Source organism: Podarcis raffonei, chromosome 2, assembly GCF_027172205.1.
Source record: "Podarcis raffonei isolate rPodRaf1 chromosome 2, rPodRaf1.pri, whole genome shotgun sequence".
In the NCBI taxonomy this organism is placed as follows: domain Eukaryota; kingdom Metazoa; phylum Chordata; class Lepidosauria; order Squamata; family Lacertidae; genus Podarcis; species Podarcis raffonei.
The window spans coordinates 508,815-534,774 of record NC_070603.1 but is presented as its reverse complement, the minus strand read 5'-3'; the positions used below and the strand labels follow the sequence as shown (position 1 = coordinate 534,774).

Sequence of the window (25,960 nt, the reverse complement as noted above, 5' to 3'; positions counted from 1 at the left end):
TGCCAAGGGACAAATTGATAATTTCAACCAGGGGGGGTCCGCGCAATATCTGGGCACGTCCTAATCAGCCAAGACGGGCACGGATCAAGGAGGCAGGTGATGGGCCTACCAGCTTGGAGGAGTCTATCCACATCAGCAGGGAGTATCCGATCGAAATGGTCTAACACTGGACCCAAAGACAGTCAAAGGGCCTCCAGTTCTGTCACTGTATCTAAATTGGCAGGGAGGTCACGGCGGAGCAACAGGACTTTCTCTGCAAAAAAGCTCGCAAATGCCTCACAGCTGTGGGTCGAATGCATTTACTGACAGCAGTTCTCCAAGGTTCAAGACACTCCCAGCCCTGCCTGGAGATGCCAGGGATTGAACCCAGGACCATCTGCATGCAAAGCACAGTTACATAATTTTGTCACAACAGACAGTGAGATGATTACCATAGTATTTGGTGGAAGATGAACTGCAGTGGAATGGATTCAGTACTGCATGTCACAAACACAGGGCGAAATAGAAAATGATGCCTTCTTACATCCCTTCTTAAAGTGTTCCTTTAAAAAAGATTTAGTGAGTACACCATTCTTAGTTTATACACTTCTTAGTATGCCCTCACTCCTTAGTCATCTTCTTTCTCTACCAACCAACAGTTGCAAACAACTTAGTGTCCCCTGTACCTGGTTCAGGAAAGCAAGAGAGAAATGGTCATAATAAATTAATGAAAACACATTCTTGTAAAGAGGATCTGCGCATGTCTGTGTGTGGTGCAACACAGAGCACCATGGCAAATCACATGTCTTCTTCCATGAGCTATCAGAGGAAAGCCAGAGCGGAGTCATAGGTTGGCAGACGCCATGCATCTCAAGCAATACTTTTCCCAACGTGGTACCCCCCAGAAGACTTTCTGGTCTACAACTGCCATCAGCCCAAACCCGCAGGGCCAATGGTCAGGGATGATGGGAAGTGTGGTCGGGTTACAACTGGAGGGCACCAGGTGGGCCAAGACTGGTGTACTATAGGGGACCAAACAAAGCATGATGTTTGCCACATATTTCATCCTTGCATAGCTGCTTTGGTTTTAACAGCCAGCATATGGAAAGGGGCCAAGTCAGATTAGAACCCTGGCAGGGGGTGAGCAGGGCTTTAGCACTTTGCTTCTGCTCAGATCCCATTTGGAATAGGAATACTCCCCACACTCCACCTGCTATTTGCTGAGGAATTAAAGCTCAGAAGCAAAACTAAACCACTAATCTTTCTCTTTTCATAAGCAGTATATGTTTGAAAATGTTCCCTTCTCCTTTTTATGCCTTCTTTGGTGATGCCGTATTTTGTTTGTGCACTTATCTATCATTTTTTATTTTTAAAGTTTATATACCACCCACTAAGCTTCAAAGTCATTTAGGAGAATCGTAATTTCAAACAGCACCACAATAAGACAAAAGCTACAAAATCAGCAGTCGACCAATGACACAGTAGAAAATAAAACCTGACAAAGCAATGCCTGTTGAAAGCCATGGTATGTTTTTTACAGATTGATAAGAAGAACCTGAAGTTTCTAGTATGAATGTGTTCCACAAGGAAAATGCTACCACACAGAAGGCCTTGCACCAAGTGAATGTTAATTTGGGTTTACAGTAGTTATTGTCTGAGCCTAAAGCAAGTTGTAACAGAATATTCCAGTGATGGAACAGGGAGAGCCATATGAAAGCAGACACTACTGTATATAGTAAGCAAAAAAAAAGCACATCTGCATGCATTTTTTTAAATTTATGCATTGATAACTTCCGTATTGGACTACTGTAATGCGCTCTGTGTAGTGCTGCCTTTGAATCATTAAAGTTTTATTATAATTAAGTGGTATATAAATGTTAGGAAATAAATAAAAGACAGTTCAGAAGCTGCAACACCTGTCCCCCAAATCCTGCACTGGTTGCCTATTTGCATCCAATACCAATTCAAGGTGCTTATGTTCATGTACAAAACCCTACATCATTTGGCTTCCCTGATAACTGAAGAAGCACCTGTAAGATCAACAGAGGAGGCTTTTCTGGTGGAGCTGGCACCCCTTAAAACTCTCAGGGCAGTGGCACATAGGAAGGCTTTCTCTGCGGTTCCCTGCCCATTTAGGGACTCCCTCCCCTTGGAGGTGCATCTGGCACCACCATTGTACTTCTTTTGCCGATGAGTCAAGATACACCTCTTTGCCCAGGCTTTTGGGAGCAATTGAGTCATTTTTGACTGAGTAGTTCTGCTGCTTCTACACAGTAGCACTGTAATCCCTATGTTGCTTTAATTATGGTTTTAAGTGATGTTTTACTGACATTTAATATGTTGCATTGAATGTATGCACATCCTGGCACGCTGCAGTCAAGGGAGGGTAGCAAATTCAAGCAAACAAATCCACATGGGCGTCTTCTGCTATTCAAGTGGAAGGGGCAAATGCTAGACACAGTTCCCAGGAGCCACTGAAAATCTGCATGAACAACCCTCACCCACCAGACTCCCACATTCTATGCTTTCACAAGATATTGTCCACACACTTTCATGACTATCTTCACAGTCATAAAGGCTAGAATTTTTTTTTATAGAAAAGTAAAAGGCACTTAGATTTTCAGAAGCCTGAAATCTGTTCTCAGTAACAATTTCTGTGCTTGTAGGTAACAATCATTATCCTGCACACAGGCCATGGGTTGGGAAGAGTTAAGCTCACCTACAACAAAGCTACCATGGGAAGAAATGTCCTGTCAGGAGAACACTTCTTCTTCGTTGTCATCTTTGCTTCCCCTTCTGCTTTTGTTGCTTGCAAGCTTGTATTTGAGCCGGCGGATGGGATCCATGATGCTCCTCAGAGCCACGTTGTCAAAGTCCTGGGCCAGGAGGAAGTTCCTCTCCACCAGGTCAGCTGCCTCCTGCCAGTTCCTGAAGCAAGCAGGGCCCACCTGCTTAATCTCCTCCACTGCGTTTGTAGCAATGACTTCTCCGTTTGGTTTCAACACCACCACCACTGGGGGGTTTGTCACAGAAAATCTCAATTCCAGTTCCCTGGAAGTTAATACAGAAAGAGAGATGAAGCTCCAAGGTTTTGAATAAAAGTTTGAAGTCTGGAAAACAATGAGTTTTGCTTGTTAGTTAGTTAGTTAGTTAGTTAGTTAGTTAGTTTCAAAACCGAATTGCTTGCATGATGATTGCTCATTTCCTTTGCCCAGCTACTAACTCTGAGCATATCTGCACATTATATATCATGGGGATGCCACCAAAAACCTCTGTGTCAAGTTCTTTTCCCCTGCAACATATAGGATCACTTACTCAGTATTGTGACATCATCACGTTATGCATTTTCCCACCTTCAGTAGTGGGAGCAGTGATCTCCTCTTGGGAAAGTGGACTGGCGGTGGCCCTGGTGACTCTGAAGGTGAAGCCAAGTCAGGAGGCAAGGGTGGAGCTTCAGGGAGACGGAACAGGGTGCGGAAAGGCACCCCATTGGGATGCTCCCTAGGGAGGACCCTCCTCCCCTGAGGACTTTTGGTATTCCAGGACTCTGACGTGGTTGGTCCTATTCTGCTGCGTCCCGCCCAGCGGTTGTCCTTGAGCAACTCCCCCCCACCTCGTCCTGATCTGCACAGCCTATCCACACCTCCCGAAAACTCAGTCCAAGGCATGAAGGAGAAGCTACCCCTTGCAATTCAACAGTTCACCACATGGGTGTGCTGCACAACTATGCAGCAGCTCCTGGCAAAGGTCATAGAATCATAGAATCTTAGAGTTGGAAGGGACCCAAGGGTCATCTAGCCCAACCCCTGGCAATGCATAAACTATGCAAATATGCCTCTGGTGACTCACTTTGAATTTGGCCATTGTCTAAGCTGTCTAAGCACTGGAATCCCTACCTCCTGAATTCATCCTGGAAGGGCAAAAACAACCATCTCTTGGGCATGGTCTTCAGAAACTTGTCTTGCTTCTCCTCAGTCTCATCCAGTGAGACAAAGACCAGGACCAGCTGGGATGCTCTCTCCACGTAAAATTCATCTGTGAGCCTCACAAAAAAATCTTTCAGGATGGGTGCAAACTCTTGGCATCGAAGACATTCACCAGAGCCAAAATACAGAAGCATAATCTTGTTCTCCAATGCTCGGGTTAGCTCACGTTCCAGCTCCAACTTATCCTTGTCCTTGTTGTTCACAATCAGGGTCTTGTTGGTAAAAATGGCAGCCATGGCTTTAGACTGATTGTTGTGCTAATGGTGCCATACACCAATTTTAAGACTGAAAAGGAACAAGAAGGCAGTATCAGGGAAATTATTCTTTTTTTAGCTTCATCATGCATTCATAGAATTTATTTTTATTGAATTATTGATTCAAGTATGCAGGGTGGGGTGAGGGAGTGTTAGAACGGACTGTACTACTTCAGACTACAGGTGGGGAAGGCATAAAAAATATAGGTGGTGTAAAAAACGAGAGATCTGCACATAATAAAAACAAAATGCAACAAATTATTTGGTTCCCCACATTCTACCACTGCCCAGCTCTGCCATTATTTGTGAGGCCCCAAAATTAAGCACAATGAACAGAATGTTGGACAGACTTGACAAAAGGCCAGCTTCAAATCCCTGCTCAGCTATGAAGCAAAATGGGAGACTTAGGGTCACTTTCTGTCTAACCTACCTCTGATGGCAGCTAGCGAGGTTAGCCAAGGAGCAATAAATGGCTATTGCCCTTACCAAAAACCATTTCATGGCAAGCAATAGATATCGGTGTGACTTGGAAAGCACTACACAGACCTCCTCTGGCAAATCATTCCATTTGGAACTAGGTTTTCCCACAAAGATCTTGAGAAATAAGGCATTTCTGTTCAGGCTGGGGCTTTGCCAAGACTCCAGCAGTGACAACAACTACAAGAACAAAAAACCATTATTAAAGGTCTAGAGGGGTCTTAAGAAAGTCTTGGGAATGCAATCTAGTCTGTACATGTTAATGATACAGTCAGACTGTTGTACCTTCCAGGTGTCACGTAGTGTCCTCCCAAGGATGAGGACTCCAGTCTTCTTCTAAGCAAATAATACATCAATGTGGAGGGGAATCTTGGACATAAAAATCACACAGAAACACTGTTTTGAGCTATCTCGCTTGCCAGAAGAACTCAGAGGCTGTGGAAAATAACGAGGATTAACATCAGAATGACTTATGTGAACTATCGGGAAAGATTATGAAAAGCAGTAGAAGTATGAGATGATCAGATCCACCCCCGACCTCGGAGCATGGTGAAGTCCCCCTGAAAAATTATAATTTGGCATAATATTTGGACTGTTTGATTATTAAATAATATGTATAATTTGGAATATATGATGAGGTTTGATTGGATTGTTGAAATGGAAATATATATATATATGTATACATCAATGTGATACAGTTCCATTTTTCTCACCTTGAAGACATCTCCATGCCCAGAATAAGAAGCCAGAGTTCTTACATTGTTCAGTGTTTTGTATCATTAGAAACCTCCTTCTGTCATTCCTTGTGCAGCTGAGATCCTCCTCTTCACATTTCAGTGTGACACTAGCCTTGCCTTGCTGCTAGTTTGGATCACTGACATGCATGACCTTTTATGCTGGATTTCACCTCCCTCCCTATTAATAGAATCCACAGCCAGTACCTTAATCTTCTTAAAGCAGACCTTTGGAGATAATATGACCCATGCACTGCTTGCCAGAAATCTGTTCGTTGTACTGATAGCTTCCTGGGCAGGTGATAATCCTGATGAAATAAAAGAAAAAGAGTTACTTGGTTGTGCTCTCTGTGTCATCCTATAATATTGTTTTTTCACAAGTGTGCACAGCTATGGTGACTTGTTGGCAAACAAATACATGTAGTAATTAAATTATTTCTACTCCACATTTCCATAAGATGTCCAAGGCAGCCTAAAACCCTTAAAGCTAATAAAATTAGAATACAAAAAAACTGAGATAAAAGATGATATGGCAGGTAAAATTCAAGACTGAACAACAAAAAATTGAAACACCCTGTGTGTGTCAAACGAAACATACAATCAGGGGAAAAAATAAAAGCAGATTACCACAGCCCAAACATCTTTCTAAAGTAGAAAGGTTTTCACATGGCAGTGGAAGGTCACCAGGGGAGTGAGAAACATGGGCCTTCCAAAGCAAGGAGCTTCACAGACTGAATGCAGACAAAGAGAAAGAAGGCTCTCTACCTAATACCAAAGCCCCACTTTAGATGTTGGTGGGAACATAAAGGATGACCTCCATTGTTGCTCTAAAATAAGTCTCAAAACAAAAAACATATTCTCCTACATTGTGTAAGAAGCATGTAAAAAAAATTAGCCCCCTGCGCAGCTCAAAACACCTAAATTATCCATAAAAATAATAAATAGCAAACCAAACACCAAAATATAAGGGCAGAGTAAAATATCTCATAGCAAAACATAGAAGGGAATAGAAGACTGCACTGAGCTCTGCAACAATCCCTCTGGTTTGGTTCATACATTGTTTTAAACCAAATCATACCTGTAATGGTTCTAGGGGTTGCTCGTGCGTAAGCCGGTGCCAACACCTGGCTGGGTTGCCTGAGTGAACATTTTCTGTCCGGACAGTCAGTCACCCGTGGCTGTCTCAATCGCTGGCGGAATCCGTCAGTGGGCGTTTCTTAAACTTCTTCCAGCAAAGAAGCTCTTTGACGCCTAGTCTCCTCCTACTCTCCCTGCGCGGAAGCCTTCTGCGCAAGGAGGGCGTAGGCAGCGGAGGACCCTTACTCTCCCCGCTGGTCCCGGCAAGGAGTCATGGGACCGCCTTGCCGATTCCCCCATCTGCCCCCCTTCTCCACTGGTGCTACGCTGATTTTCTTCCCCAGAAGATGGGCTGCCTCTCCCCATCCCGGGACGCTCTCTGGAATCCCTCTGGAGCTTGCTCTCTCCCTCCGGCACTGATGGCAGTTCCCTGACATCCACCTCCTCCTCAGGACCCCCCCACCCCACCCCTGGCGCGATTTTCCGATACAACCTCCTCTCTCTCCTCGGCCGATGAACCGGGGAATCCCCTGAAGGAGCTATCATCTTCTGAGGATTCAAAACCAGCCTCCCATCCGCTCGGATCTCTTCCCTCTGGTTGAACCTCCCAATCTGATTCTTCTCCCTCAGACACCTCCTCTCCCTCCTCTTCGGAGGCAGGAAAACCCACAAAGTCCCCTTCGTCGTCTGTGGGTCCAAATTCTTCCTCCCAAATCTAGCTAATGGTTTGGGCTTATCTGGGAACAAACTGTGGAATTCTTCCACCAGATACCCGTCAGCGGTTGATTCAGCAGGGACCCACGTGTTTTCCGACCTAGGTTCCCCCTCCCAGGCTACCAAGTACTCTACCTGGCGACCTCGCCACCTTGAATCGAGTATTTCCGTGGCTTCGTTACAGTGTTCTCTCTCCTCTACCCGCGGGTGGGTGGTAACCCCTCCCTCCCGTCCCGGGAATTCCCGCCCCTCCCTGTAAGGTGAAAGTAGGGACCTATGGAACACCGGATGTATCTTCATGCTGTCAGGCAACTTGAGTTTAAATGCCACTGGGTTAACCTGCTGTATTACCTCAAAAGGCCCCAGCTGCCTCGGCTGCAACTTCTTGCACCCTCCCTTTAGGGGCAACCCTTGGGATGATAACCACACCCGGTCTCCCACCTGTATGGCCTCCCCCTCCTGATGGTGCCTGTCTGCCTGTACGCAAATTCAACCAAAGCTAATTTCTCTACCCAATCGTTCTGTCTCTCGCTGACATAGCAGCATAGGTATTGCTGGAGTATACCTTTCGCTCTTTCGGCTTGTCCGTTGGTTTCTGGGTGTCTCGCCGTCGAGAAACTCACCTCGACCTGTAGCAAGCTCATGAGCTTCCTCCAGAACCGGGAAGTAAATTGTTTCCCGCGATCCGAGATTACCCTCAAGGGAGCCCCATGCAGTCTAAAAATGTGATCCACAAACAGCCTGGCTGTCTCCTCTGCCGTTGCTGCATGTGAGCAAGCTATGAAATGACGCATTTTAGTTAGTAGATCGACTACTACCATGACCGCTGTCTTTTCCCTTGACTTGGGCAGATCTGTCATAAAATCAATGGACACCACCTCCCAGGGCTTTCCCGGTGTAGGTAAGGGTTCCAGTAATCCCGCGGGGGCAGCCCTTTCCCCCTTAGCCCTCTGGCATCGGTCGCACCCTCGTACATATTCTTGTACGTCTTCCCTCACCTTTGGCCACCAGAACTGCCTGGTGACAAGTAGCATGGTCTTGTGCTGTCCAAAGTGCCCAGCTGTTGGGTTGTCGTGGAGTTGTCTAAGTACCTTCCCCCTCAAAGTCTCCCCCGGTACATACCGCGCCCCCTTATAGTACAGTAGCCCTTCCTTTTCCTCAAACCCTCTATTGTCTTCCTTTCCGTCCTGGAGTTCCCTGATTTTTGTCTGAGCGAACTCATCGTCTCTGGTGAGCCCTGCCAGTTCTCGTTTCCCAACCAACGCTCCCCCACACACACACCGGTCCTCGGGGAACACGTGCCTGGTCTCTGGTGGTCCCTCTCCTTCCATGTACTCCAGTTTCCGGGAGAGAGCATCTGCCCTTACGTTTTCCTCTCCTGGCACGTATCGGATCTCGAAGGAAAACTTGGCGAACTCCTGGGACCATCTGATCTGTCTCTGGTTGAGCACTCACACGGTCCGCCAGTATTCCAAGTTCTTGTGGTCAGTTCGGACCTGGATCTTGTGCCGCGCCCCTATCAATAGATGTCTCCATTGCCGAAATGCCGCATAGATTGCAAGCAGTTCTCGGTCATACACTGTGTAGTTTTGCTCTGACTTGCTCAGCTTCCTTGAGAAAAAGGCACACGGCCTCCAGTTCTGCTTGGCCCCGGGCTGCAAAAGGACTGCTCCAATGGCGCGGTCAGACGCGTCCGTCTCCAGTCTCATGGGCTTCTCCGGATCCACGTGCAGGAGCTGCTCTTCCGAGGCAAACGCCTTCTTCAGTCTTTCAAAGGATTGCTGCGCACCCTCTGTCCACGCAAACTTCTTTTTGCTACTAAGACAATCCGTTATGCGCGCTGTCAAGTGAGCGAAGTTCTTTATGAACGTCCTGTAGAAGTTGCTGAAGCCTAGGAACCTCTGCACATCCTTTCTGTTTTGGGGGGCTTTCCATTCCAGCACTGCCTTCACTTTGCCCGGGTCCATAGCTAGTCCTTTATCTGACAACCTGTACCCCAGGAACTCGACCTCCCTGGCGTGGAATTGGCATTTTTCCAGCTTGACCCACAACTGATGCTTCTTCAATCTCTGTAGCACCTCCCTGACGTCTCTGACGTGTTGCTTTTCATTGTCCGAATAGATTAAGACGTCATCCAAAAAGGCTACGCAATTCTTGTACAGCAGGGGCCCCAACACATGGTGCATGAAGGCTTGAAAGCAGGCAGACCCCGATTGTAATCCAAATGGCATGACTAAGCACTCAAAAGCCCCCGGAGGGGTGAACATGGTCGTTTTCCATTCGTCCCCCTCCCTTATCCTAATCAAATTGTATGCTCCCCTGAGGTCCAGCTTGGTAAAAATCTTCCCCTGCCTCACACGTGTCAAAATATCGTCAATCCTGGGCATTGGGAAAGTCACGGGTTCTGACACCAGGTTTAGTGCCCGGTAATCCACGACTAATCTGGGCTGATTAGTCTCTTTTTTGTCCACAAAGAACACCGGACTGCCCCCCACCGCCTTTGATTCCCTTATGAAACCTCTCTTCAGGTTCTTGTCAATAAACTGCCGCAACTCCTGCATCTCCCGGTCGGACATGGCATACAGCTTACTCACCGGTAACTGAGCCCCTGGAAGCAGGTTGATTTGGCAGTCAAAGGGCCTGTGGGGGGGCAGTCTATCTGCCTCCCGCTCGCTGAAGACCTCCTTCAAATCAGCATATTGTGGTGGCACCTCCCCTTTTTGCTCCAGGGCCAACCCAGCCACCCTGGCCACAGTCATTCTTGGTTCCTTCCCTCCCAGACAGTGTTCTAAGCAGTAAGCTGACCCAAAGGTGACCGACCGCTGATGCCATGACACCACTGGGTCATTATTGCCAGCCAGCTCATTCCCAGTATTATTGGGGGTCCTGCCAGCGTGGCCACGTGGAAGGCAATGGTTTCCATGTGCCTGGAGACCCTTATTCGCATTGGTGGTGTCTGGTGTGTCACTTCCCCTCCCAGGAGTTCCCTGCCATTGATGGTGGTCACCTGCAAGGGAAAATCTAGTGGTAACAGGTGGAATTGGTGCTCCAGAGCGAAGTCTCTGCTGAAGAAATTACACGAGCTGCCAGAATCTAGCAGTCCCTCCACTTTGACGGGGTGCCCATTTGGGAGTTCTAGCACCACCTCTATGGCTATAGATGCCTTGGGGGGGCTCAGGCTGGGGCACTTCTATTGGTCGCTGGCCTGGCTGCTGCCCCTGCTGGTTGGCAGCCAGGCGTTGTCGTTTCCCTGCACCGGCCCTTCCTCCCCCTTCTCGTCGTGGCCTGCAGCCCCCATCATGCCTTGCCAGGCTTTTCGTTGAGGGCAGACCTTTGCAAAATGTCCCGGTCGTTGACAGAGGAAACACCTCTTGGTGGTTTTCCACTCCTTCCCCTCCCTTTTCCGACCTTCACCAGCATTTGAAACTTCGCGTGTGTGCGCTCCATCAATTTCCATCGGCTCCGCCGCCTGGGAAGATTCCCTCGGCATCTCCGGAATGCGGTTGTCATGGAAACGTTCCGCCCTTATCTCCCGCTTCTCCTGAGCCCGCGCTTCCTGGCGTACACCGATCGCAAGCGCAGTCTTTGTGAGTTCATCCATCGACCGCGGGCGGGGCGCTCGGGACAACTTGTCTTTCACTTCAGGGGACAAACCCGCTTCAAACAACATTTGCATTGGTTCAGAGTCCAGATCCCACCCGAGCTTGTGGACTAACATCGCAAAACGCGACCAGTAGTTTCTGACGGACAGGCCCCCCTGCTTGCACCCCATCAGCTCCCGCCGTGTCACGCTTTGCTCAACCTCGCTGGAGAACATCGCGTCCATTCCCTGGTAGAATTTCTTAAGATCCTTCAATGCATCATTCTGCGTCGCCATCAGGGGCCTGATCCATTCACGCGCCCCATCCTGCAGATGTCCCACAATGTAAGCCACCCTCTCCCCGTCATCCGCAAAGTCATTTTTCTGCAATTCCAAAGTGTACTGAATTTCCGTTCGGAAAGCATTGTAGTCTTGGGGCTTTCCACCAAACTTGTGTACCAGCCCCGGGACCTTCCTCCCTATCAGGGTGACCCTGACCTGTGCATCCTGAGCCCGTCTCTCCTCCAGCCGCGCAGACAGGGTAGCTACTTGCGCCTCCAGGTCTCGGTTCCTCTCGACCAGACCTCGCACCATGGCTTCTTGCTCTGTCTCTCCGGCCAGCCCTGTTTGGCTCATTGTGCTGCCTCTCCGGGGCTGCGTACAAGCAATGTCAGGAACTGACGGATTGCTGTAATGGTTCTAGGGGTTGCTCGTACGTAAGCCGGTGCCAACACCTGGCTGGGTTGCCTGAGTGAACATTTTCTGTCCGGACAGTCAGTCACCCGTGGCTGTCTCAATCGCTGGCGGAATCCGTCAGTGGGCGTTTCTTAAACTTATTCCAGCAAAGAAGCTCTTTGACGCCTAGTCTCCTTCTACTCTCCCTGCGCGGAAGCCTTCTGCGCAAGGAGGGCGTAGGCAGCGGAGGACCCTTACTCTCCCCGCTGGTCCCCGGCAAGGAGTCATGGGACCGCCTCGCCGATTCCCCCATCTGCCCCCCTTCTCCACTGGTGCTACGCTGATTCTCTTCCCCAGAAGATGGGCTGCCTCTCCCCATCCCAGGACGCTCTCTGGAATCCCTCTGGAGCTTGCTCTCTCCCTCCGGCACTGATGGCAGTTCCCTGACAATACCTAAGCACGAAAGAGCATGTAGCATTTACAGCAAAAATTGCATTTGCTTTGGGGGCCCTGCAAGCCATGGTTTGACTTAGCATTATGTCTAAACTCAGGCTCATGGTTTGCTGCGCTCTAGAAGCCTGTTGGAGTTTGGTGTACATATCATTAAAGTGATATATGTGCTGTGAACAGACCTGAGATCTTCAGATGAAGAGCAGTTGTTGTTTAGTTGTGTCCGACTCTTTGTGACCCCATGGACCAGAGCACGCCAGGCACTCCTGTCTTCCACTGCCTCCCGCAGTTTGGTCAAACTCATATTAGTAGCTTCGAGAACACTGTCCAACCATCTCATCCTCTGTCGTCCCCTTCTCCTTGTGCCCTCAATCTTTCCCACATCAGAGTTTTTTTCCAGGGAGTCTTCTCTTCTCATGAGGTGGCCAAAGTATTGGAGCCTACGCTTCAGGATCTGTCCTCCCAGTGAGCACTCAGGGCTGATTTCCTTCAGAATGGATAGGTTTGATCTTCTTGGAGTCCATGGGACTCTCAAGAGTCTCCTCCAGCACCATAATTCAAAAGCATCAGTATATTAATAATAATGATAATAATAATAATTTTATTATTTATACCCTGCCCATTCAACTGGGTTGCCCCAGTCACCCTGATAATAAAAAAGTACAGAAGTAAATAGTTTGGTAAAACTGCTGGTTGAAAGAATAAAAAAACCTGAAGTTTTTTTTCCTGGCAAACAAAACCATTATTAATACAAGCTTACATGTGGATGAGGTTAGCAAAGGAAGGTCCGATACCAACTGACTGAAGATGGAGGAAAGTAAAGCCTAGGGAAACACACTTTAATGACAGCAAGTCATTACTCAAGAAGGAATCAGCGAGAGAAGAATAGGTTGCCTTCCTGTCTATTGCTGCCACTGCCCCCCCTCCAGGTCAGGTAACTTATCACATGCATTGTTGCCTTACTCCCACATAATCAAGGTGTGTACTTCGGTTACCACTTGTGGTTTGTCCGGGGGGCGGGCAAACAACCCATGAGCCCTGGATTGGATATACAGTAACCCTAAGTCAAACACTGCTTAGCTCCGAGTAGCACAGCAACAGCAGCAGGACCTGGGTAGAAAGAAAGTGGATGATTATTTTTTGTGAATATCCACATGCTCACTTGTTCATCCACACTTAGCCATGAATTGGGAAACTGAGTCACACAATGGATCAAAATCTGGGAATTTCTTAATATGCCAGATAATTGCGAATTTGCTTGCCATACAACAATGTGTGTTATCCTCAGAACCAAATTCAAGAATAGCTGGAAAGGATGTTTTTACTATTAGTGTTATCTTTATTATTATTATTATTTTATTACTATATCACTGTATTTTCTTCTTGTACATTATTCTTGTAAATCACTTTGTAACATTATATTATGGTAAGTGATTTGTATTCAAGAAACTAAATAACCTGTTAGTGTCTTGTAATATGACACTCTCTCTCTGTCTGTGTAGCTCTTGACTCACTTGATACTACAGGAAACCCTCCCCCAGCGAACAGTTCATGTGAGTTCTCTAACAATAGGGTTCAGACAATACTATCAGATTCAGGAGTAATTCTGCTGATCTGGAAGTAGAGGAAAGGTCACTGGAACATCATGTACACAACAATTTCCATCATGATAGAAAGAGAAATTGAACATAATGTCCTATCAAGGTTTTGCAGCTGAACAATTTGTACTGATTAATTTATGAGAGAAAATATGTCTCTCAAATAAATCTACATTGCCCACTGGTTTTGAAAACAAATGCTTCTTCAAAAAATAATACTAACCAGAGGCGCTTCATTTTGAATAGCTGTTACATCTTCTAGAACATTGTGACTTTTAACACACAACGAATATTCCTCTTCTTTACATATGCCACAGTTCTATTTGTAATAATAAAAGGAAGTAACTTCAAGCAACACTACTTAATAGTGTTTCCTGCTTGTGAAATGTTTAAATGTTATGGTTATGAAAATGTCTTGGGCTTTCTTCTCCTCACTTATTTTTTATTCCCCCAAATAATAAGCATTTTTGTTTTGTTTTGCTTTTTTAAAAATAATTTTTATTAAGCACAAATTAGAAAACATACCTATTTACAACAAAAGAAAATACAAAAGAAAAAGAAAATACATATAATAAGTGTTTTTGGAGTCTCAGTGCCTTGCCACTAGAACAGAGTTTCTTTAAAATTAGAGTATTTCACAAGAAAGCTAATAGTTCTGTTATAATAATTTTAAGGTCATATATAAAAAAATTAAATGTTCATAACTGTACAGTGGTACCTTGGGTTACATACGCTTCAGGTTACAGACTCTGCTAACCCAGAAATAGTACCTCGGGTTAAGAACTTTGCTTCAGGATGAGAACAGAAATTGGGCGGCAGCGGTGCAGTGGCAGCAGGAGGCCCCATTAGCTAAAGTGGTGCTTCATGTTAAGAACAGTTTCAGGTTAAGAATGGACCTCCGGAACGAATTAAGTACGTAACCAGAGGTACCACTGTATATATAAACCACATGTCTGAAACCCCACAGATTAGGTCCTGAACAAATTGACCTCAAATAATTCTCTGCAAGGTCAAAGTGGGAAACCTCCCCATTGTCTCTTTCCTCACAAATCCTGTCTTAAGGGCACATTCAAGATATGAACATGGTGTGAGCCTGTGACCTGTGACCTAGATTCAGGAATTAAGTAGTTATAATAACAAAAGAGTAGCCAAAATCCAGATAATGCAATCAGGTAACTTGCCAGACAGGAGATAAACAACGCACTCAGATTTCTGTTGTAGACCACCTTTTCTGTGATGTATGCATGATGTTTCTGGGGGTGGTCTTGGACTCCAGGGCGGGCAATTTAAAATGTCTATATAAGGGTGGACACACCTTTGTTCTGGGTCCTCCTCCTCTCTCCTGCGTGTGGGGGAGCACCCTGTTGCAACAGTTAATAAAGATCAGGCTTACTAGCTGCTTTTCTTCTCAATATTCTCTGGTTGGTCTCTGTTATTTTCTCCTACCGATAGAGAACCTACAAAAGGACTCTATATGGGCTCTTGGGTACCCCATAAGGGAAAAGGAGCAGTTTTTTTACTTATATCAGTTCTTTACCTGTATTAGAAATAATTTGGACAATAAATCTCCTATTGAAGTACTATGCCCATCTATTTTCATGAAAACAAATCAGTTGCAGATATCAGTGAGGAAGACAGCATAATCAGTTTGCCTCCAATAATAGTCTACATTAGCAATTAGCATAGAAGTCATGGCATTTAAGTAACCTATGTGCAGTATTACAGGCACCAAAAAACTACCTTTATTTTGGCAAATTATGGACAGACCAGCCATTCACTATGGGGCAAAATGATGAATTTGACTGATCTGATCCATGGTTTTTATTGCACTGTGAGCCATGACAGTTATACATACCCGCCAACGTTTCTCCAATGAAAATAAGGATGCCCTATTCAACAACAATATACTCCACTCATCTGACTGGGTTGCCCACTGTGGGTGACTTCCAACATACATAAAAACACAATAAACCATTTTTAAAAACTTTGCTGTACAGGTCTGCCCTCAGATGTATTTTAAAGGTTGTATAGTTACTTATCTCCTTGGCTCAGGAGTCACTGCATACCCCCCCCAAATTCTGGGGTCAAATCAGAAACTGTGATGGCTTCTGTAAATCCAGGACTGTGCCTGGAAAATTGAGACACTTGGAGGGTCTAAGTTATTTGGATCATGGATTATGCTGTTTTCAAGTCGCATTTTAATCAATGTTTTATATATATGTTTATATATATGCTGTTAGCTGCCCTGAGCCCCGTTTTATAATCAAAATCAAAATTTATTATTATTATTATTATTATTATTATTATCCAGCAGTAATATCATTTTCTCTTAACTATTAAGTAAATTAATGCTTTGTTAAAGTCAGAATTGGAAAATGGACACGACTGCCAATCTATACCGGGATGAGTTGGGTTTATATATCTGCTCAGTGCTGAAGAGCACAGGATGACCTTGGACAAATTATTTGTTTAACATTTCTCAGTTATTGAGGATAAAATGAGACATCCCATATGCATTCACTTGTGTTTGCTAGGAGGGAAGAATTTATCCACACATGGGATCCCATTATGATCCTATCAGCTGCACTGGGTTCTTCGCTCCCTCATCATCTAGCAGCAGCCATTTGATTCTCTGTGCTGGAAGATCAGTTCCCAGCAGACTCCTCTGGTCCCTGGACTATGTAAACCACTCTGGGGGCCGCTTTGATTATGGAGCAGAGTTAAAATCCTGTAAATATGAAATACAGTGGTACCTCGGGTTACATATGCTTCAGGTTACATACTCCGCTAACCCAGAAATAGTGCTTCAGGTTATGAACTTTGCTTCAGGATGAGAACAGAAATCATGCTCTGGCGGCGCAGCGGCAGCGGGAGGCCCCATTAGCTAAAGTGGTGCTTCAGGTTAATAACAATTTCAGGTTAAGTACGGACCTCCGGAACGAATTAAATACTTAACCCGAGGTACCACTGTACACAGAAATTTGTTTTTCTTAACTGTGGATTATCAACAAATTGCATTACTTCTCTATGAGAGAAGTAACCCTTACTTGCTCCTGTATTTTGAATGCATACTCTGTTTACTTTTTACTACTTAGAAAAGCTGCCTTCCCCTGTATATGCAGCAGGGACTGGTGCTTGCTCAAACAATTTCTAATCATCTCCTGAAATATGAATTCTCCATTAAAAGTACCAACAGGCGGCAATGTTATGACCAACTATGATCTTTCTATAGGCCTGCATTAGATGTTTAATAGCCTGGAGTCTGGCTTATGAACTTTGCTTTCATAGACTTGAATCGGATAAGGCGGCCTACTGAAGTTAATTAAAGTCATGTTCAAATACAGTACCTATGTCCAAAATGTAAGCAATATAACTTGAAACGGATTTCTCTTGTTGTAAGCAAATTTATGTAAGCGTTGACATGAAATTCTTTAGATTAGTAGCTTTAAGCCTTTTCAGACCTGCCATAAATGCCCAGGGAGGCCTTTCTTATCCCCCCCCCCCCGATATTTAAGAGAGGTGCTGCTGCAGCCCAGCTGAGATGGGGCTGTAGCCCAGCGGCTGACTGCAGCCCTCCAGTTGAAGAGAGGGCTTCAGACGAGAGCAGACGTAAGAGAAAAGCAAGAGTCGCATTCTGTGTAGAGAACTGTCGAGTTGGAAGGGACCCCAACGGTCATCTAGTCCAACCCCCTGCAACTCACTGGGAGTCTTGAGTGCAACCCTGACAACATTTCTGGAGCAAGCCTGCAGAGGCCAGGGCGGGAAGCGGGCCGTTTTCTGAAGAGAGCCCTTTCTGTCAGTTCGGGGGGGGGGGGTGTCTGTCGAGTTGCTGCCAACGGACAACAACCAAAACCACCCAGTCAGTTATCGAAAGAGTTGCGTTTGTGTGAGAGACAGAAGGACGAGGAAGGCTGCACAACATTCCCGAGCGGTCCGTCCCATTGCCAAAGCTGAGCAGGAACCCCGCCCCCTCTTTCCGTTCCGCCGCCTTCCCAGCATCCTCGCCTTCCGCCCTCCCCCGTTTTCTCTAGGCCTCCCGGGCTCGATGTCTCGGGGCGGGGCTTTTGCCTCCAGGCCCCGCCCCCCGGGCCCGCCGGTGGAGTCGAGGGGCGGCGCTTCCTCTAAAGCGGCCGTCGGAGAGACGGACGGACGGGCGGAAGGTGGAAGAAGCCTCGCGAGCGAGCGGTGGGCGGTGGCGGCGCGAGGTACGGGAGCTGGTGCGTTGCCTTGACGACGGGGGCGCTGCCCTCGCCACGGTTCCTGAGGGGGCGGGGGGCGCCGTGCCATTGCCTGGCAACGGAGGGGGAGAGCGGCTGGGAGGGGGGCGCGAGAGATGGGGCTCGGAGGGTCGCGGGAGGAAGCCTGGCGAGAAGCCCCCCCCCGGACCCGCGGGCTGGGTGGGGTGCCATCCCGGTGCCCCATAGGGATGTCATTTTACTGTATTGTAAAACTGCCTGTATAAATGAACCCTGGCACACGATGCATCCATGGCCACTGAAAAGACAGAAGACGAGACAGGATGGCAAGAGGGAGCTAGCCAGCCAACATTTTGAGAGGTCCTGTGCTAGGAGAATGTCAGGAAATGCCATTGCATGCATATAATATGCCAGAAGAATCCGTCTGACCACTGCGGGAATCAGAATGCTGGACCAAATAGACATTTGATTCAATCCAGGAAGGCTCATCTTCCATACTTGCAGAAAAAAGATGAAAAATATTTCTAAAATCACCTGTTCCAGGTCTGATCAACCAGGAATCAAGCTGATGCTCATATTTCTACGCAGGCACGTTTTTACCAGAAGGTAATATTTACAACAGAACCAAACTGGTGCTGGTTATGACTCAGATGTATCATAACTGCTTTTAGTCACCACACTTTAAAAGGGGGAGAGGAGGAGAAAAACAAATCCAGAGAGCATGTTGGATAGCAACGCATACAACTAGATACAACAAAGAGTCCAGAATTTATGACATAAGGAAAAGTTGGTGGAACTGTGCTTGTTTAGCTTAGAGAAATGAAGATTAAAGCACTACATGATATCAGTTGGCAAATATCTAGACTGCAATAAAGATCACATGGAGCTGTTCACCTGAGTCACAAGGGAAGGGCAAGAATCAAGTTGAGACACAGCAGATTTAGGCAGGATAACAGAAAAAGCTTTTGAAACTTAAGGACAGTTAGGTGATGTAGGGAATTTGGAGAGTCATACCCACCCACCCAAAATGTTTTTGACAAGAGATGAGCAGACAGAGGAATCCCTGCAAATTCAGTAGACAATCTGCAAGGCACTGAAGTCCAGTCTTCAAATCCCTTCAGGTGATGTGGTTACCTTTGTCCTAAATTCACACTCACCAGTTCATCACATAAAAAGAGCGTGGGGAGAAAGCTCACCATGCTTATATTGTCACACATTGTGCTAAAGCAGCCATAAGTTATGTTAAATCAGTACACACAGTTAAGTCTCATGGCAACCCTCGGTGCCATCAACCTAGGAAGATACCTGACCAGACTTTCCAAAACTTAAAACAGTTTGACTAAGCTGGCAGTTGGCAAAGGAATCTCAACATGTCAAAACATTTTCTTACCCTAAGGTTACTGCCTTCCACAGATAACATGCCACCAAACACTGTCTCCTGAAGCTCTATTCCCAAGACACTCTTTTTGAGGGATTCCCAAAGCCGACAGTAAACCTGGCAAGATCTTTAAGTCCTCTTCCTAATGTTGCCAACTGTCCAGAAAAAAGAGTGGGGGCGGGCTTATTTCTAGCCTTCTCTTGTGAATAAATGAAATGGGGAAGCCACTTTCCTTGCTCAGTCGAGAGAGCATGAGACTCTTAAGAGATTCTTAACCCCATAGTCACAGTGTTGAGCCTCACATTGTGTGAAAGATTCTTGCACTGCAGGAGGTTGGATTTAGATGAGCCTTGTGGTCCCTTCCAGTTCTACAATTCTATGAAATAAACTTCTATCTAGAAATGAAGTGGCCCTATGGGGGAAAGGGGCAGCCCAGCTGAAACAGGCATTGTTATTGGTGTTTGCTTTCATGCCACCCTCTTCTGTGCATTACGTGAAGAAGTATATCTGAACCTATTACCAATTAATCTCTCTTTGCACAGAATTGTTAATTTTCTGACAGGGCACTTAAAATTTAGTTTCTAAAGTTGAAGTTTTTGTACATGGAATTAAATATTTTATTCCAGTCTCTGTGGGAGACTGATTATTAACTTTGAATACAGAAGCCAGTGTGGTCAGACTCTAATATAATAAAGATCAAACATGGATTGCCAAATTGAGGAATAGGAAATAATACATGGATTTACCAACCCAGATGAATAGGGCATGTGTGATTATTGACAGCAATAGGCCTGTGTGTTATATTTTTATCCTGCCCCTTCTATAAAGAGCTCAGCGTGGTGTGTATAGGGGTTATCTTATTTTATCCTTGTAACAGCCCTATGACATAAACCGGGTCAAGAGTTTGTGACTGGCCCTGTATCACTCATAGCTTCATGACTACAGAGGAGTATGATCTTGGGTTTTCCCTGCCTGTGTCCAACTATCTGGCTGCTACATTACATTGACTTCTTGACTAGTGACTGTACAAAGCACAACCTTATTAACTCTGTGTAGGGCTGTATGTACAGTATACACCCCCCCCCAAAAAAAAAGTGCCAAGAAAAATTCTGCTTGTAGAATGAATTGTAGGGATCAAATATATGAAACATTGAACTTCTTTGTAGAGTTGTTTTACTCCCTTAAACCCCCAACCCTAATGTAAGGGTGGTTGGAGGGACCTCAGTGCACCCTGATTTCACTGAGTGGGTCAAGAAGATCCTTAGCAGAGCTATAAGAGCTGAGGTGGACTGAGGTGTGCCAGAGGCTGCTGCCAGAAGTGCCTGGACAGCCGTTTAAATGAAGCCATGAAGTCTCTTCCTCACACTCTTCTAGTCCTACTTCATACATGCCTTAGGGCATCATCCCCTTCAAGACTCTCAAAGAAAAAGCCTGGATTGTGAGTAGGGGCATGCTTCTGAAAACTTGGTTTGGGAGTTAACATACCACAGATGTGAAAAGAAGGGAAAGGCAGTTCTTGAATCCCAAGAGCTGGCAAACTGGCTTGCAGGATGTCATCCTGGTGTCATCCACAATCCAGGAGGAGGAAAGGCTTAATGATCTGATGATCTTTTGTGTAAGGATAACACAGACATTTTAGTCCTTACTTTGGACAGAGAGGATGGCAAATGGTCCAAGGTAGGGCTTTTTACATCTTAACTATAGGTGTAGCTGTTTTAGAAGTAGTTCAAGGGGCTGGTTCTGTTCCTCAGAAAGACTTTGATCTTAGAGTAGTTCAGGAGATTCTCCCCAAATCCAGGGGGCAAAACCAAGTTACACCTTTCCTTGTGGCACTCAGCAATACTCTCATTGTGGAATTGGAAACAAGGGGGAGAAAAATATATGAATGAATAAGGAGACTTACAACAGAAAATGTTACGCGTTACCTGCTTCAAGATGCCATTCATGAATTCACTGGTTGCTGCTGAACTTCGAGCATGGTGGTGACAGTTCTCTGTGGGATCAGGGCAACAAGAAAGCAGATACACACAACTTTTATAGTTGCAGAATGAATTGCATTTCCTGAATACTGTAAATTGGTGTAGTGAGTTTTTGCTTCTAAGACTGGAATTTTAAAAGAATTTGGCAAGAAGTGGAATTCCAGAGAAGAAAGGGAATATTATATTTTATTGTTGATGCAAGAAGGAATAGCAACTATGCGAGAAAACACTGGGAACCCTTTTGGGATAGTAAAACCTTGTTTCCTAACCATTGGAAGACTGCCTTGTGCCCTTGAGTTTTAAGAGTCTTGCATGTAACTATTCTGCATATAGTGCCCACTGCAGTTTTGACGGGAGCAGCCGGTGTGGTGGGAGGGTGCTACTGAGTTGTCCTCTTGACACTGACTGGTGTAGCTGCAGCTTACCAGGAGGGTGGGGCAGGGCAGAGGTGAGGTGAGGTCAGTGCTTATGGGTGCAATGACAAGAGTGCAAGATTGGCCCTGCCCATGCATTCCTGCAGCCCTTTCCTTGTTCCTGCCTGACCCTGTCCTTGTAAGCTGCAGTGGCACTCCACAGCAGTGTTTCACCACCCCACCTTTCAAGACTAGAAACATCTTTTAAAAAATGTACAGTGGAAGCTAAGGTTAAAACGGTTTGGTTAAAACGGGATGGTATTCCGTGTCCAAGTTATCAGTACAGTGGTACCTCAGGATGCGAACGGGATCTGTTCCGGAGCCCCGTTCGCATCCTGAACAGAACGTAAGATGCGGCGGCATGTCTGCGCGTGCATGGGTCGTGTTTTGCCGCTTCCGCGCATGCGTGTGATGTCATTTTGAGCATTTGCACATGCGCGAGTGGTGAAACCCAGAAGTAACGTGCTCCATTACTTCCGGGTTGCCGCGGAGCGCAACCCGAAAGCACTCAACCTGAAGCACATTCAACCCGAGGTATGACTGTATCTTGGGGCAGAAGTTTCTGGCCCTACTTAGCAGAATGAGCAGAAGGACCTTGAAACAGCAGGAGTAGCTTTATCACTTTTTGAAGTAAACAAAGCACATAATACACACTACCATCTAAAAAGGCTGGACATGATATTGGAAGACAGTCAAGTCCAGAGTCTAAAATTACCCAATTACCCTTCTGTTTGAACTAAAGTACACCCTGATTGTTATATAAGCAGCGATGAAAATTCATCAGGTAAATTTTGCACTTGCCTATCGGCCACCTGCAATCAAGTGAAGATGCCTGGGCACCAGGAGGGTGCCTGACATCTCCACCATCTGGAGGTGCATGCCTGGGAATCCTTGGGTCTTGACTGTTTTCACACACTAGCAACATGTCCTGTAGAATTGTATTAGTTCTTCTGCACAATCAGAATGAATTTCAGGAACCAGGAAAAGGTGGTCCCAGCATATGGCTGGTGGGCGTGAATCAGTTTGCTTCCCCATTGCTTGGATTGCTCTGCCAAATTAAAATCAGTCTAAACAGTAGAAAATATCAAAATACCCACCAATCTCAATGAACATGTGTTTGTGAGCTGTAATCATGCTCTCACCATAGACACTGATGATATCAGAGTCCATGGCAGAGGCAATCCTTCAAGTACGCAGGAGCTGAAATCTGGTTAGGGCTTTAAATGTCAAACAGATGCTTTGATCAGAGTTGGATTTGTTAGAAGATCCAGTCTCTGTCTTTGAAATTCTCTATATGGCATTAGTCATCCTCTCTGTAAGTAGTGCTGCTATTTCATCTACCCTAAAATGCTAGGGAGTTGCATTTTATTTTGAAGCTGAAATGGGATGAATGATTGATGTTGTTTTTTGAAGCCAGATTTTTTATTATTATTATTATTATTATTATTATTATTATTGCTATTTAGTTAATGTAAGATTGTTTTAAAAGAAAAGAAAAAAAAGTGAAATCTGAATTTAATAGAAACAGGCTAAAACAAGGACTACAACTGTTATCTTTTTAAACTGAATCCATGACTGTATCAAACACATGATCCTAGTATAAAACACATTGAGGAAGCTGTACTTAAAGAAGGAACCCTAGGAAGATTATATTTTCAGGTACAGATTATAAATGTGCACAACTGACACGCAGTATATTTATTATTAGGTTGAAAATTGTAACTAACGACAAGCAAGTAAGTGTCCTCACAGGCCTTGGGATCTAGCTCCTGACTTTAGGAGATACAATCTTTTATCTTATCTAAATAATGTTCCTTGCCTATCATGGTGATTTTGTTTTTACTTTTTATGTCATTTAACTAGGTAAATAATGCAGTTTTCTTGGTGCATAAGCAGCATTTGCACCCTGCACCCTGACAGACTGTTGCTAACTATGTTATGATGGGATTGTATTTGAGTCTAGTCAAAGGAGTGTGTGTTGCAAGACAGTGTGCAAGACAGAAAATCAGCTAAATGAAAGTGTTGGAGTGTGCAGCTTTGTAGCAAAAACAACACTGATTCTCCTTTGTTCCCTTTTGCCACTCCTGTCTTTGTACCCTTCTAGCATGCCGTTCCCTACTTCTGGAACAAGTTGCTCCTTTCTATTCGCCAAGTAACTTACTTGCTCATCCTGTTTCAAATCCTTCATTAAGCTTTCATTCACTCGTTCATAAAATGTGTTCTTTCTCCAAGCTTGAAGACTCAGGACTAAAAATGGATTTAAGTATATTCAGTGTGAAAGTTCTCACCTTGGCTACCGTAGCCTTCACCAAGTAAAAAAATGAAATGAGTATTTGTAACTTTTTGGAATGATACTCAGGCTTGTGCTTCAGTTAACGGACAGCCTTTCTGTTCATTACTTGCATCAGAACATAGTGTGTGGATGGCATTGTTAAATACCCATTTGTTGATCTTGGCGTTCACAAGAGAAGGAGGCAATCTCCCTTGTCTTCAAGGTTTCTCAGTCAAGCCCAGCACCTTGAATTGTACCTAGGAAACATTATAGTCTTTTGAGAGGTGCTACATACGGGATCAGAGAAAGTTTCCAGGCAGTGTTCAGTGGCAATCTAAAAAAAAAATGGTTTGATGTACTCATAATTGAATATAATGCATAATTTTACATACTTTTAATCTTTTTCTTGCTAGGTCTTATTTCCTTACATGTCAGCATTTAAAGTTTCTGACCGATTTTTTTTTAGATTGATTTCATGATATAGCATAGCCAATTTTCATAGTTTTAAATACCCCAAAACTGAAAACAAGTCTGCACTTTTGAAAAAACAACAACAACCCTGTAATCGCCAATATTATTTTAGATTTTAAGATGAACTTTGTTTCATTATTTTTTTCTTTTACAGCTATGGATTGTAGGAAAGTTGTACCCAGCAGCCATTCCCCCCCCCCCACGATGTCCCAAAAATGTAAAGTTTTGTTACAAGACATAAGAGAACCATAAATTTTATTCTTTGTTGAGAAAGAGCATGACTTTGCAATAATTTTCGCCATCAAAAACTTTTGATTGCATCGTGCCCTAACGCTGAAAATTTAGGTTTCCTAAACCTAGTTTTTCCACCAGAAAAGCTACATTTATACATTTTTTAAAGGCATTTATAAGATCTTTTGAGTGCTGGTATATTTTTTCCTGAAATCCTCATCATGTTATTGATCTCTGTGTAAAAATTCAAAGAGATCTGATCATTGGTTATGGAGAAAAACAATAAAATGCACACAAGGCCGAGGATCTCAAGAGGGACAGAAACACAGATTTCACGAAATTTTGAAGTGCTATAAAATTAAAACCGTTTGAGATGGGGGGGGGAATTAAGGGGGTTTCTTTCAGCCATAAGGGAAGGGTGTACACCAAGTTTCATCAAAATCCGAGAAAGTGGGTGGCATGACCATGTTGAACCGACGTGGAATGACCCCTGGCTAATCCTGGTTTAAGGAGCCATTTGGCGTCTAGCTTATATATCTTGAGTTTCTAACACTGCTCAACTGCATACTTAATAAAATGTTGATGCAAAACAAATGAACTTAGTGGTTAACACTGCAGCCTATCTCTTTCTCTAGAATGCGTATGATTGGCGTTTGCACTGCCTCACTTGGTTCTCTTGGCCTGATGCGTTTTTTTGGCTTGGCCTGGTCATGGAGTATTGCAGTTGCTCTGGGGATTTACATTGGCACTGGTGGCTGGACATTTCTCCGGATCATCTTTAAAACAGCCTTGAGAGATCTCCTGTAAGTACAACTTCCTCTTGCATCGTAATGTGCTCGTTTGTTGTTTACATCAATCAGGGGTGGCCAACTTGTGGCACAGATCTGGCCCCTCATGCCTTGAGAAGTGGCTCACCAGCCCTCTGATCAGGAAATTAAACAAAAGTGCACATAGAGGGTTTTTCTTTCTGATCTTTGCACTGAGCACCATAGAACAAAGATTGGAGCCTGATCTTTAAGAGTATAAAACACAACATTTCCAGACACTCTCATCCCAGCACTGGGGTGGTGAGGGTTGGCAATGCTGCGTGTGCACATGAGTGTGGAGAATGAGAGAAAAGGATGAGTGTACTTTGTGGTTACATGGTGAAAAAACTGTGTGTTGTGAATGTGCTTGTGTAGCGAGTGCATGTGTGCTGCCTGTGTTGTGTTGTGCTGGATGCAGTCACAGGAAGCTCTGCACAGGGCATTAGATTAGCTGTGTTGCTGAGCCAAAAACCATGTTGAGTTCCATGCTGCCTTGTCTTTTCCGCTCTCTCCCTTTTGGTATCAGCAGTGACACACGATGTTGGAGAGGTGGAAGAGCAATGCAGCCTCAGCCATGCTAGCTACTACTGGCTGTATTTGTAGTGAGCCTGTACGCACACATATCCTTTGTCCATGCCCAATGCTGCTTGGACAGGTGGCTGACGCTCAGTGTGGCCCTCAGGCTGAAAA

At 45.1% G+C, this 25,960-nt stretch overlaps 2 protein-coding genes across 14 annotated transcripts in view; one reads left to right on the top strand and one right to left on the bottom strand.

The window, feature by feature from the left end:
• Positions 1-283: 283 nt before the first annotated feature.
• Positions 284-19,353, bottom strand: NXNL1 (nucleoredoxin like 1). Of its 5 annotated transcripts, none has more exons than XM_053368986.1 (6): positions 19,111-19,353; positions 5,410-5,738; positions 4,982-5,131; positions 4,650-4,876; positions 3,876-4,250; positions 284-3,030 (listed from the first exon to the last, which is right to left on the bottom strand). In XM_053368986.1, the coding sequence occupies exons 5-6, from the start codon at positions 4,199-4,201 to the stop codon at positions 2,733-2,735; spliced, it is 624 nt and encodes a 207-aa protein (XP_053224961.1). In that variant the 5' UTR covers positions 4,202-4,250; positions 4,650-4,876; positions 4,982-5,131; positions 5,410-5,738; positions 19,111-19,353; the 3' UTR covers positions 284-2,732. The 5 variants fall into 5 exon arrangements, with proteins under 5 accessions (XP_053224961.1, XP_053224993.1, XP_053224976.1 ...); XM_053369018.1 differs by having other exon boundaries at positions 4,706-4,876; XM_053369001.1 differs by having other exon boundaries at positions 5,638-5,738.
• The window catches only part of SLC27A1 (solute carrier family 27 member 1), a 51,472-nt gene continuing 43,114 nt past the window's right edge, over positions 17,603-25,960 (top strand). The window contains exons 1-2 of one of the 9 annotated variants that reach the window (XM_053368809.1): positions 17,603-17,729; positions 25,100-25,267. In XM_053368809.1, the coding sequence (XP_053224784.1) occupies positions 25,101-25,267 (167 nt within the window). In that variant the 5' untranslated portion in view covers positions 17,603-17,729; position 25,100. Of the gene's footprint in view, positions 17,742-18,036; positions 18,327-25,099; positions 25,268-25,960 lie in introns of those variants that run through there. The other 8 variants (XM_053368818.1, XM_053368826.1, XM_053368832.1 and 5 more) reach the window with 8 other exon arrangements.

Coding starts and splice junctions, on each gene's coding strand:
- NXNL1 (XM_053368986.1), bottom strand. CDS start 4,201: ATGGCTGCCATTTTTACCAACAAGACCCTGATTGTGAACAACAAGGAC. Junction 3,031..3,875: donor TTCCAGGATGAATTCAGGAG/GTAGGGATTCCA, acceptor ATTAACTTCCAG/GGAACTGGAATTGAGATTTT.